Below are 13575 nucleotides of genomic sequence, written 5' to 3' on the forward strand. Positions count from 1 at the left end.
TAAAATTGATAAAAGAAGGATCGACAGTAGACACACACCAGATTTACTGTAAAAGCTGTTTTGAGCTGTTTTTATTGATGATACATACCTAAAGTACTTTGATAAAACCTTTATGACAGTTAGGTTGTAATGTTTACTGCATTTTGTGATGTTTTTAATCTCCTGCAGTCTGCAGTAACATCCCTGTGTTGCACCTCTGACTGTAAGGACTTAGACCTCCATAACATTAGGAGCAGGGACTTTAAATTCCTCAAACCACAACACAACAACAAACTCTTTTGCATGATACAAGCAGCCAGCTGAGGTAATGTGCTGCTGCTCTCAATCCAATTTTTGCCCCCTCCTCCTCCTCCTCCTCCCCCTCTCACCCTCTCCTCCTCCTCCCCTGTGCTCTGCTTTTGATCCCACAGGGACTTGGAGCCTTTACATTCCAGTCATTCCAGCCGCAGCGAACAATCGGCCCTCAGTTATTTATTCGTGCAGCTCAGCCTCGGTCCGCTCAGTCTGCTGCTACCAGTCAGTGCGCACACGTTCATGGAGGAAACCGCAGGAAGAGGATCAGGAAACTTGTGGACATTGTTGAATTGAGCGCAGCATACTCTGAGATTAAACCACCTTTATCTGTTCCGACTGTGATGACACTTTAATTTGGTGAGTTTTACATTTTTATTTCACTGGATTTATCTCCGTTGTGTTTGGATGAGAGCGAGAAGTCTCACAGGCACCGATTGTTTGCATGGCGCAGTATTGTGGATTAACTATGTGCGTTTTCAAGTTGTTTAAAGTCCCATTTATTTATTTAATCTAGTAAAGAGCACCGCATTTACTGAGCTGGATCTTGATTTCCAAAGATATCCCAGAAGAAAAAATTAAATTAATCTCATAAAGTTGAGTTTCTGGTCAATTTAAAGCCTCTCAGGAGGATTTTATTATAATAATTCCCATAAGGAGCTTTTAGAGAACAGGATTTCTTAATGAGGCATTTTGTATGATTCAGTATGTTTCCTCAGGATCATAGTTTTTATGTCAAATTTTGTTGTGGGAAGTCTGCAATGTTTATAGTAACTGTAACAGCATTACACATCTGTCTGGCTTGGGAAAGCTATGCTATAAAGTTTGTTGGCAATAAAACTGGATCTGCACTGACATCACTTTCAGGGGTATTTCCAGCAGCAGCTCATGCACTCACAGCTAAAGTCATTGTGCAATAGAAGGGTTAGTAAATTAATTGAGAGGAATGTTGGCTTCTCCCTGTGGCTCATAGCTGAAACACGTTGTAGAGATGGTTTTGATGATAACAGCCTTGAAAAAATACTGAGCTCATGAGATAAAATGTAACATATGCTGTGAAGTGCTGAGTCTGATCAAGATTGTTGTCTTTTGTTTAGACGTGTGATTTGTGAAGAGCCCAGCTGCCACCTCCAGGCTGCTTTTTTTTTCATTCATTTCCTTCTGACTGACATGAGAACCGCTGAAGGCTCATCTGGAACGGTCCTGCACCGTCTCATCCAAGAGCAGCTCCGCTACGGGAACCTGACCGACACTCGCACACTTCTGGCTATCCAGCAGCAGGCCCTGCGCGGAGGCAGCAGCAGCGGCGGGGGCACCGGCAGCCCTCGCTCCTCTCTGGAGAGCCTGACTCAGGAGGAGACCCAGTACATCCAGATGTCGACACGACAGGAGCCTCAAGGCCAGGAGCACCAGGGGGACTGCTTGCACTCTGAGAGCCAGGTGTGCCATCTGTACCAGCTCCATGGAGAGGAGCTGCCCACCTACGAGGAGGCAAAGGCCCACTCCCAGTACCTGATCTCCCAGAAGGGGCAGGCAGTGCAGGAAGCACCCAGCATGGACATAATGGGGAGCCACAGTGAGGGGCAGTGGGATTTGAAAAGGGAGCACGCTCGCTCACTCAGTGAGAGGCTCATGCAGCTTTCTCTGGACAGGAACGGACTAAGAGACAGTCTTGCTATGAGCTCCTCACACAGCTATCCACAGCTGTATAATAATGTTGCAAACGCCGTGGCAGCTGACAGGCAAGGGGCCCAACAGTGTGTGGAACAGCGTGGGCCACCCCCGGACTACCCTCTGTTTGCCAGACTTCCTGGATACATGCTCAGCCACTCACAGGAGCACGGACAGTACTACAGAGACCCTCCTCCCCCCTTCTACTCCCAGCATCACAGGTAACAGATGGACCACACTGTGGAATTATCACTGAGTTTGGATGTCAGATAAAATGCAGCCAAGTAAACATCAGACAATATTTTCAGACAGTGTTTCCAAGGTGGTTTTCAGCACTGTTGTAATGTATTACTCATGCCTCCCCTCAGCAGGTCTGCTCAGTCCCAGGTGGCTCACAACAGCATCGCTGCAGCCTCCAGCAATAACTCAGCTCAGAGCGACGTGTTGATGCGGGAGAATGAGCGCCTCAGGAAGGAGCTGGAGGTCTACACCGAGAAGGCCGCCAGGCTGCAGAAGGTGAGAGAAGAAGGTGGCGTGATGAATGGAGCTGTTGGCTCACAGAGGGTTTTGAAATCGTAAAAAACAATAGCTCCTTGCCAGTACATGTCAGGGTGATAAGTTGTCTGGCAGCTGAGGAGAGAGATCCTAGTGGCTGGTTCACTTCATGGAGGAGTAACGTAGACAAAATAACTTTTTATCATATTTATTTTAATATTTTGTGACTTTCTCAACCAGTTACGACCCCAACACCTTCAGCGGTCAGCAGTCGCTATATGTTGAGCCATATGTGAGCATCTGTCTTTGTTTTTGTGGTGTGTACAGCATTGTTGGCACTAGTCGGCCAGCTTTTTAGCCAATTCAGAATATTGAATCAGCAGTGATGCCAATCAGTGAGAGAAATCCCTCGAATTGGAAGGTCAGCTCAGTGCACGAGAAGTGGAAGTGAGGAAAGTAAACAAACCACTAATGCTGAGTTCCATTCACCTCGGAAGTTGGAGCTGGGAATGATATCACACCTGAGCTGACCTCATTCCAGTACAAAAAGTGGGAAAACCAAGATGTGGGTAGCCATACCATTCTAGCCGGGTTAGCCATTGTTAGCAATATCTGTTAAAAACAATGCATTACGCTGTAACTTGCGCATACAAACACCATATCAAGATGTTTGCAGATAGACTGTGGACACGACTGTGTGTGTGACCGTTTTAATGAGACACAAATAAGACAGAAGTATTATTAAGCAGTATATTACTACTGTCGCTGCACAGAGCAACAACATGGATTTTGAGGTCAGGGTCGAAGAGTTTCCCTCGACTTTCAGAGTTGGAAATCCAACTTCAGGAGTCGCTCTAGTTGGAATTTCAACTTCAAAATTCTGACTTCCCAATGGAAATTCAGCACCATAAAGTCAAGAGGGTGTTAAATCACAACAAACTCATCATATTACATAAGATTAATATTTAAGCCATTGAGCTCTTTACCAGAAATTGTACATAATTGTTTGTGGTGTTGTTTACTAGTGCACGGTAAACATTTGTTCTCCCAACATCAGGTTTTATTATTAGTTTGCTAACTGGCTAAGTAGCGCCTTGAATCTGTCCAGTTGGACCTCCGGTTTCCCTTTTTGAAGGACGAATACAGACTATTTCCTCTCACACTGGCACAGGACGTACGTGCTAGTTGGCTGTTTGCTGTGGTCTTTGTGGTGTTTTCAAGTGCAGCTATTTGGCTGAGACACAAATGACTTGAGGCGACCCAACAGTCAGCCTTCGTCACCGCTACTGTAGTTGTTTGATGTCAGTTTGGTGTGTCTGGGTCTTTAGGTGTTGAGAGTTTCCTCCCCCCTCCAGCCTTTGGAATGCCTACAACACATCATACCCCCATTGTCTTTCAAACATACTGGCATATTGCCATGAAAGGAGATAAATGCCTTGACACCTGGGACTCACAAGTGTTCACTCAGGAATGTTGATTCCCACTTTTCAGTTGCGCATAGTATTTAAAAGCCATTTGCCTGTGGGGGCAGCAATAAAGAGGAAAGAATGCATTTGTACAGATGACTAATTGCCCTTCTTGATATTAACAACTGAAACATAAACCACAACCCAGACAGTGAATGGAGATGCCTCTCCCAGAGACTGATCATCCTCTCACATGTTTTTCCCAGTTGGAGTTGGAGATTCAAAGGATATCTGAAGCTTATGAGACTCTGATGAAAGGCTCTGCCAAGCGGGAGACTCTGGAGAAAACAATGAGGAACAAACTTGAGGCGGAGATTAAGAGGTTGCATGATTTTAACAGAGACCTGAGAGGTATGTGCCCGTTCATGTGTTGGTAATGCAAAGATTGCTTTTAATGTCATCCAGTGTGTGTAACCATCATGTTTGTTTTTATACAGATCAGCTTGACTCTGCTAACAAGCAGCGAGCAGCCAAGGAGGCCGAGTGTTCAGACCAGAAACAACACGTCTTTGTTAAACTGCTGGAGCAAAGTAAGTTTATGTCTGCACCAGTGTTTTATTAGAGAAGGGCTCAACACCAATACACCCCATTCCCCTACAGCTTAGCCCCTCCGTTTTGCACCTTCACATCTAGGGGTAGGGTCTCGATTCTTGTTGGGATACGGTTAAGTGCTGGGGCTACATGGCCCTCCGAACGGAGGTTATTAAGTGTTATGAGAAATCTTCAGCAAGATGGCTGCATGAGCAACAAAAGAAACTTACAGATGTATTTTCTCCATTTATAAAGATTTTGAAATTATGATAACCACTGGTAAGATAGGGGAAGATGCACCCCAGGGTTAGATTATATAGTACATAGGCCACAGTACTGTAGTACAAATTGCTAGCATTATTAGCTAGCTAGCAATCATTAGCAATGCTAGCTAGCTAAAATTTGCCAACATTTTTCGCAAGCTTGCTTGAGGAAGACATCCTGAAATAAAAGTGATTAGCCTGAGGTTAAGGCTCCAAGTCTTCTACAAAGTCAAATAGTGGGTTAGGGTTGAGATTTTAGGTCGTTTTAGGTCGTTAGTTACATTGTCAGTGTTGAGCTATTGCTATAGTCACGTCTGTTTATGTGAACGCCATCGAGCAGGGTCTTGAAGGCTTGTCCCATTTGATAGGGGAAAATTTCAACCAATACCCGCCGTAACTTTGTGCAGTGTGTCAAAGAGACTCATAAACAAGGGTTGGGGGTAAAATAACTGGGATTGGGCCAAACTGTCTGACAGAAAAGAATAGGAAGACTTGAGGATGTTTTCTTTTTAAATCCGATTTGACAAATCACTCTGCCGGGTGAAGCACTTAACAATGGCAGGAACATAGTTCAGCAGGGATTGGTTTCCTCCTTCAGTGAGGTGGTGTGTTATAAAAGCTGCGGTCCCACATGTCGGGACACAAATGGCTCTATCTCTAATGCTAAGAGTTGCTCTTGACACTGAGACGCCAGCTATTTTTCATAGCTGTAGTAAATGTGGCCTGGATTCCAGGAATTTTTATAGGTATTTCAGGCCGTCTCGGCATTAGGAATGCCGTCCTCCCCCTCACTTCCTCCCCCTATGCTCAGTTTTGCATCACTGCTGACTTCCCCTCCTCAAGGGGAACTAATAAGTCTGGGGCTCCAGGGCGTCCAGGCCCAACTCAACATGACCTCTGCCTCGCGCGCTTTCCTTGTTTGGGCATTTCTTTACCTCATGGTTCAATCATGATTGGCCAGTTGTGAATATTTCTTTACTCCCTTTCTGTTCTGTGCTGGGATGTGCTGCAGAGTAAACCCAACTAGCCTCAGTTTACTTATCTTTGTATTTGCCAAGTACCATTTTCGAGTCAATACATTTTTGTAGCATGCGTAGACATATCTGACAGTACAGATTAGTATGAAGCTGTTACATAATCAGCCATACTATTCTGTTACACATTACCCTGCTGGAATGAAATGCACCTTCCTGGGTATTTTAAACAACCATGTGATTTTCTCGAGCTGCAAAATCAAGATCTTTTATCCATCTGCTTTTCCTGGAAACAGTTATCTTGAAACAACCGGAGCAAATCCACATTTAAATCACGATAGTGGGATGTGTTGTGTATATTTCTTTGTTACAAGGACCACTTGAGTTATATTCTGAGCTGCTTGTTTACTTCACGTCCCTTGAAGCATTCCAGAGCTTTTCCCAGTACAAAGCTATGCCTGTGTGCGTAAGTGGATAAGAGGAAGTCTGCATTCCCTCCACAGGCATGCACTCGTGTTGTGTAATCAACCCCCTTTTTAAAGTGGCACAACAGATAAACTGGTTTTCCTTTCAATAAGGGTTTTTCTATTAAAACATGGACTGGTTTTTAAAAAGTAAATGAGATTTTATTATGTTGATTTCAAGTTTGCAGTACAGCCAAGTAGTTGTAACTCTGAGATTCATTTTTAGAAGACATGGTGTCAAATGGTTTGTCAGTGAACCTCATGCCTTGATGGCAGAGTGTACATGTCTCTTGTTGGGTCACATTCCATTCAAAATGTAACTCACTGGGCTAACGTGGCGCCTCACTGACCCATCAGTAGTCACTGAATGGTCCTAATATACAGCATATCCTTCTCTGGCATTCATTTGACCTCTGTACCTGCAGGATTTTGAGTTTTTTTGGGATTGTTGTGGCCTAAAATACCTGATTTCACAGCAGCTTTTCTTAAAAAATTACAATGCATTTTGCAATATTTTTAGCCGTTTGTCGTTTGTTTTGGGGTTTCTTGGTAAATTAATTGTGGTAGCAGGTGAAAATTAGCAAAAAAGTTGTGATTTTTTTTTTTTTGTTTAATTCATAAAGAAATCGAAGGCAACTTGTTCCAGTGAGAATACAAACGCACTTTTCTGAGTTTGTGATTTCTCCTACACTAACATTACCACTAACCACATATATTTTTTATCTTATTTTTTATTTTTGAAGATTTTTTGCCACGCCTTTTATTCCTTTTTTGATGGCGACAGTAGATAGAGGCAGGAAATGTAGGGAAAGAGATTAAAGGCATAACATCCAGCCTATGTTGTATGTGCCCTAAGCAATTGGCTATCAGGTCAGAGGTAATAACCCACCAACTTCATATTTTTCAGGATCACGTCACTTGCCTCTCAACCACCACTCACCACTTTCTCCCACCCTATCTGTATCTTAGATGAAGAGCAGCAGCGGGAGCGTGAACAGCTGGAGAGGCAGATACAGCACCTGCGCGTCTCCGGTGAGGAGTGCCAGCGGAGACGGGAGATGCTGGAGCAGGCTCTGGTTTCGGCACAGGCCCGCAACCGGCAGCTGGAGGAAGAACTGCAGAGGAAGAGAGCGTATGTGGAGAAGGTGGAGCGGCTGCAGAGCGCGCTGGCTCAGCTGCAGGCAGCATGCGAGAAGAGGGAGACACTCGAACTGCGACTGCGCACACGACTGGAGCAGGAACTGAAAAGCCTCAGGGCACAACAGGTGAGGAGAGGAAGTCATTAAACAGGCTTGTGTTTCTTTGTAGATGTTAGATGAAAAGACTGATATCACCCTCAGGTCTGTCCGCTACATATGAAGCAAGAGCCAGGTGTTGATTAGCTTAGTTTAGTATAAATGCTGGAAGCATACCAGCACCTTTAAGGTCACTAATTTTCCTTTGTTATGTTTATGATGTCAGTCTCAGAAAGAGGCAGCTGACCCCATGGCTTCAGAACCGAGCTCCTCCACATTGCAGCAGCAGCTGAGGGAGAAGGAGGAGCGTATTCTGGCCCTGGAGGCAGACATCACCAAGTGGGAGCAGAAGTACCTGGAGGAGAGCACCATGAGGCAGTTTGCAATGGATGCAGCTGCCACTGCTGCAGCACAGAGGTACGACAAAACATAGAGAAATATATCAAAGATTAAAATAACCTATAGTTAGAAACGTATATAAGTTTATGGAAGTTCTTTAACAGTCTATTTTATTTGCAGAGATACAACCATCATCAAACATTCACCTCGACATTCACCAAACAACAGTTTTAATGAAGACCTTCCTTTGTCGAGTCACAGACATCAGGAGATGGAGAACAGGTAAACATCCCTCCATGTCTTTGCTCCATGTACGAGCTTATGCCCACTTCTGTTGTTTGGGTTTTTGATCTAATGGTGTCTTTCATGTGTTAAGGATCCGCGCACTTCACGCTCAGCTCTTGGAGAAGGATGCTGTGATTAAAGTCATCCAGCAGCGCTCCAGGTGGGAGCAGGGCAAGGTGGAGAAACAGGGGCTTCGTCTCGCCAGATCCGTCCCCTCCATCAACACTATGGCCAGCAGCACAGAGAGTAAAGGTGAGTACAAGATGTTTGCTCTCACGCTTCAGGCAACAGAGGGGAATTATGCATCTTAAAAGTTTGGTATTTACCAACCTGGACCCTATTTACCCGTGTTTTTGTGTCTAAGTGACGAATGGGAAAAACGTTTTTTTTTAAATTGGTTTGGCGCTAAGCGAGAGGCTGCAATGTAACCAATCAATGGACATCCATTAAATGTGTTTGTTTTTGTCACTGACAGGCTCAGACTGTGATTATAAGTGTCTGACAACATTATGGAAAGAATCCTACAGAGACAGGCCTTTTTGTTTGGCGATAGCGATTTTAGGGCGGTCTCTGGTTAAACAAAAAGGATCTTACTCTTAAACAAAAAGGTCTATCTCTGTAGGGATCCTTTCCATGATGTTGTCAGACACTTAAAATAACAATCTGAGCCTGTCAGTGGCCAAAACAACTACTTTAAGTGGATGTGACGGTGCACAAATGACCCGAGTGGTTACATTGGAGCCTGTTTCGTCAATCCCTCTGCTGCGGTATCGCTCAATACTGGACCAGTTTCAAGAATTGTTGTTCCCATTAGTCACTAAGACACAAAAACATGGTAAAGGTTGGAAAATACCAACGTTACCCTTTAACGACACATGCTATCGAGCGACAACTGGCAGACTTGTCAGTGTCGCCAGACAGAATGTGCACTTCCTAAAAAAAAGTATTAAGTAGGAGACAACCCCTTTCATGCCCCTCAAATGGACAACGTGTTTTTAAACTGGAATGCATATCATCTCTCACTCCAGAATAGCCCGATCCAGAATAGTCATGGGAACAACTCCGCGGGGCAGATGTTCTGCAGTGTGTAAATGTGGATGTAAGCGGGTAATTAAGCAGCCTCCTCTCTTTGTCTGCATTTGTAGGAAAGAGCCTCTCAGATGACCAGACAGGTGCTGCTGCTGCTGCGCTGCAACCCCAACCCCGCATGGGGCCCAGGGGCCCAAGCCGAGATTCCAGCACCCAAAGTGACGAGGCCCCGCAGGAGCCTGAGCCCACAGCAGAGCCTGAGAAGCTAAAGATGTCTGAGGTGATACCAGCAGCTACAAGTGGTGGGTTTACTGTTCATTTAAGCATTTGACCACACAAACTCTTTAACTGTCAGCTCTTTGATCTTTATTCTATATGAGCACTATTTAAAATGTAACCAGACCCTGGATCAGGCCTGACTGATCCTAATTTTATATTAAACAAGTGCTTTTCTAATTTGCTCTTCTTATCTTCACTGTAGACTCCTCAGAGGAACCACTCAAGACATTCAAGAGCATCAACAGCTCAGACGCAGAGGTGGTTGAAATTCTCATTTGAGCGCTCGCTGCACAGACACAGACTGAACAGTGACAGCCAACGATGACAGAGTCTTTGGCCAAAGTCCTCGTCTACGTCTGACCACAAGTACAGAAAGACTGATCGTCCTACCTGAGCGGTTTCACCTGCATCAACATGCAGAGTCCAGAATGTGGCACAGTTTGCAGAGGAAAGCTGAGCTTTCCTTCTGCTGCACAAATTCAGACATTTGCTGCAAGAGACAGAAATAGAAAAAAAGGTACCTGGACAGTACTCTGCATTGTGATAGGAACTGGGCTGCTGATGGTGCATATACATATGTTGTGCATGTTACGTTTTGAGTTGTGTATTGTATTTATATTTGTAAATGCTGCTCATATTGTGATGTTACTTTTATGTGTGAGAGGTGAGAAGAATAAGGATCGCTCGCCTTGTTGCGCTCCACTTAAATTATACACATTTATACTCTCTTTTCTGGATTAAGCGCGCAATCCTTTTATTTTTTTGTTTGGTTTATTTTGAATTTCCAGTAGCGAGCCTATTATCATGCCCTCTGAAAGTCATTGGAATATTTATAATGTAAGCATCCTCCATGTTCTCATGCCATGTTTGGGGATTATTCTGTTTAACAGAGCCTGAATTAACAGTTGCTCCTCTCTTTAAAATACATTCAGGCCTCTGCTCACAGCTCAGCAAAGGATTTGTAGAACGTCTGCTCACTTCTCTCTTAAAAAAGCCCGCGAGGATTGACGGTGTTTCACAGGGGGTCTAATTTTCCAGATCCCGGGTTAATGTTGGGGGCCTCCGATGGCGACTGCCCAGCATTTCGCTCCGCTCCGCTGACATGCTGGAGCTAATCTTCTCACATTCCCCCGCTGAGGGAATGCTCCCGTTAAAGAAAAAGGCTATCTAAAGTCTGACCCCTCGCCCTTGTTAAAATGGCACGCATTCTCCACATGTTCTCTTCCTGGGGCTGGTTATTCCTTCGGAGTCGCGGTAGCTGGTTCTACTGCGAGCACAGAAATGGTCAACTATAATTGGCCTGCATTTGCTACTCTGTTTGTTGTCCCCATCACTGTGTTATATTCAGCTGTGTTTCCCCCATTGCTCAAGTATCTCACATTTCTGAGTGGACGACATCTTTAACGTGGAATCTTCTATTTATTTCTCCCTGCATAGTGTAGGATCACTGAACACTGCTGAATGTAGACTCCGATTCTCCAGGACTGTGTTTTTATTTAACTGGAATGTGCCACAGCTCAGATTTTTCCTCTTCAGAGGGAAATGCCGCTAAGCGAATAGCTAACTGTACAGAATTGCTGAATTATCATCACTACAACATTATCAACAGGAGTTATGTCTGAAGTTACACAAATTGCATGTGAAATCTCACATTTGACTGGTATTCCCCTTCAAACTCTGTCACCATATTTCCCGTCACAGTGCGTTTGCTGGTCGATGCAGTGTGTCAGCCTGACTTATTAATGCCCTTCACTTTTTTTTGGAATGTGTTTACATGAATGGCTATTTGAAGTGAGAGAAGTTAATATATTTTGTAGTTGTTTTTTTCATTTATGTACTTTTTGTTTTCTGGTGCCAAAGATGTACTCGTCTTCTAAGTTATAACCCGTGACAAATACAAAAGGTTCTGTTATGGTGCCTTGCTTGAGCTGGTTGACCCATTGTGATGTTGCTGTGAACTTTTGTAAAGGAAACATTTGTATGTATGCCTTAACATTTCACTATAATAGATTAAAATTCTTAATATATGTCTGATAAAAGGCTTCTGTTGTGATTCCTTTCACTGGTTTAATACAGTATAGGCATCATTTTATATGATTATAAAACTGTACTGAACATCTGAGGTGTCCGATAGATGTAATATTTAACGTCTATCAACTCGACTCAAGACCTTCACTGTTAGTTTCTTCTGCACCATTATTTTGCTGTGCTCCATCTTGATCAATAAAAAACAAAGTGATGTTCTACAAGTTGACAATAACCTCTTACAGTTGCCCATTTCTAAATTTAATATATAAACCGATGAAATACATCAGTAAATACCCCACTTGTGAATTTTGAAACATCTAGGTGTCTTAAAAAAGGTGGTTGCTAACAAGTGGCTAAACGAGACAACAGAACGTCATCATGCAGTGGTGGTGACATCAAGTCATCCAACTTAGTGTTTGTTTATAGCCTAACATCAGCTTTTTACTTTTGGCAGTTGCATGTACGCTTCAAGAATCAAAAGTGGTGTTCATTTGTGAGGATTATCTAGCTGGAAAAAACGTGCAAGTATCAAACTTTTGTTTATTTTCTGAAGTAATCCAAAATCCATTGGAGAAATCCCACTGGCTTTTTGTTGAGGGAACCAAATGATGATGCTAACTTCTCTGTCGGCCTACAAAAAAATGTCATCCTTGCAGTACACTACTCGCCTTACAGCCATATACAAAGGTTTGTTATTTTACTGCTAACATGTAAAGGGACAGGTCACCCCAAATATCAAAAACGCATTTTCTCCTGCTTACTTGTAGCGCTATTTATCAATATAGATATATCAGCCATAGAGATGTCAGAGCTGGTAAATGCCATTGTATTCAGACATAGGATCAGTTCTAAACTTTATTTTATTTTGGGGAAAAAAGGTTAAAAGTGCAAGAGGAAAAATAATTAATGTGTAAAAAAAATCGCCTCTGGTTTTGGAGACAAAAGATTTATACATACAATTTAGAAAAACTAGACTAAGACGGTTTTTGTGTTACCTCTAAGCCATGCCATGGAAGACTGTGTAAGTTGATTTCTTTTAAACTACAGATATTAAAGGGACAGTTCACCCAAAAATCAAATATACATATTTTACCTCTTACCTGTAGTTCTATTTATCAATCAAGATTGTTTTGGTGTGAATTGCAGAGTGTTGAAGATATCGGCCGTAGAGATGTCTGAATTCTCTCCAATGTAATGGAACTAGATGACACTCGGCTTGTGGTGCATTTAAAAAACTCAACAGCAATGTCTCTTTCTGGAATTCATGACCCAGTTACTCAAGCTAATCCACAGACCTTGATGCGAGCAGTTTTGTGTGGAGACTATTTCTTCTCTGCTGAACTACACTTGCCAAGCAGAAGGAAGTGTGCATCTACTCATGTATGAGACGCTTGTGCTTGTGACAGCTGAGATGTACCCTTAACATTAATGGTGTCCTCCTCGGCTGAGCTGCAATGTTAGCTAGCTCATTGGTGCTAGGTGAGCTAGCAGTAGATGCACACTTCCTTCTGCGGTGATATGGTTGGCAGGTGTAGTTCGGTAGAAAGAAAATAGTCCCTGCATGAACCTGCTCACAACAAGCTCTGTGTATTATCTGTACTTCAGACACAGCTGGTGCATTTTGTACCTCTTAACCTCAGAAGAATTCACTTAATGTAAAACTAACCTATCAGTCGACTCTAGTCACACCATTGCAGAGTAAAGAGGAAAGTTGGGAAAGGTCTGAAAGCCCAAATAAAATGTATAAACTGTTAAATGTATGAAATTAGTGAACCTTACATTTTAAGCAAGCCTATGAAACTTAAGCATAATCAAACATGGTGTGCCAGTAAAGTCAAGAAGAGACACAAAATCAGTTAAACAGCTGTCTAACGTTAGCTAATGTTGGCTAACATTAGCCACTTTTTAGCTTATGGTCATACCAGACCAAGGAAGGCTGTCCCACTCAAATTGTGTATTGGATTAAGGAAAGGTGGGTTTTACAGCTAATTCTTTTTTAATAGCAGTGTGTGTTCATTTTTCCTCTGAGTATCAAGATCTTCCCCTCATGTTTAAGATGTGGCTGTAATATGGTTGTATTTCTGTCCTTCATGGAGAATATGGAGGCTGTGGTCAGCTTGAATCCATGGTGATCATGATGAGCGGTTTTTACAGTGGACAAAATGTGTCAATGTTTCCAGAGACTGTCCTTTAACCAGTCCTGAGGAACAATGCATCTCACTGCT

General features: G+C 43.2%; 1 protein-coding gene across 2 annotated transcripts; it reads left to right on the plus strand.

The window, feature by feature from the left end:
• The first annotated feature begins 438 nt into the window (after positions 1-438).
• amotl2a (angiomotin like 2a) lies at positions 439-11361 on the plus strand. 2 transcript variants are annotated; one of them, XM_049587022.1, is made up of 11 exons: positions 439-651; positions 1389-2183; positions 2334-2478; positions 4130-4274; positions 4361-4453; positions 7125-7420; positions 7617-7807; positions 7910-8011; positions 8106-8266; positions 9160-9345; positions 9525-11361. In XM_049587022.1, the coding sequence occupies exons 2-11, from the start codon at positions 1462-1464 to the stop codon at positions 9599-9601; spliced, it is 2118 nt and encodes a 705-aa protein (XP_049442979.1). In that variant the 5' UTR covers positions 439-651; positions 1389-1461; the 3' UTR covers positions 9602-11361. The 2 variants fall into 2 exon arrangements, with proteins under 2 accessions (XP_049442979.1, XP_049442978.1); XM_049587021.1 differs by having other exon boundaries at positions 440-651; positions 2331-2478.
• Positions 11362-13575: the final 2214 nt, after the last annotated feature.

Source organism: Epinephelus fuscoguttatus, linkage group LG10, assembly GCF_011397635.1.
Source record: "Epinephelus fuscoguttatus linkage group LG10, E.fuscoguttatus.final_Chr_v1".
Taxonomy (NCBI): Eukaryota; Metazoa; Chordata; class Actinopteri; order Perciformes; family Serranidae; genus Epinephelus; species Epinephelus fuscoguttatus.

What these genes read in the sequence shown, in the direction of transcription:
- amotl2a (XM_049587021.1), top strand. Translation starts at nt 1,462, where the DNA reads ATGAGAACCGCTGAAGGCTCATCTGGAACGGTCCTGCACCGTCTCATC. An exon ending in TTCTACTCCCAGCATCACAG is followed by an intron (nt 2,184 to 2,330) that starts GTAACAGATGGA and finishes GCCTCCCCTCAG; the next exon opens with CAGGTCTGCTCAGTCCCAGG. An exon ending in TGTTAAACTGCTGGAGCAAA is followed by an intron (nt 4,454 to 7,124) that starts GTAAGTTTATGT and finishes TCTGTATCTTAG; the next exon opens with ATGAAGAGCAGCAGCGGGAG.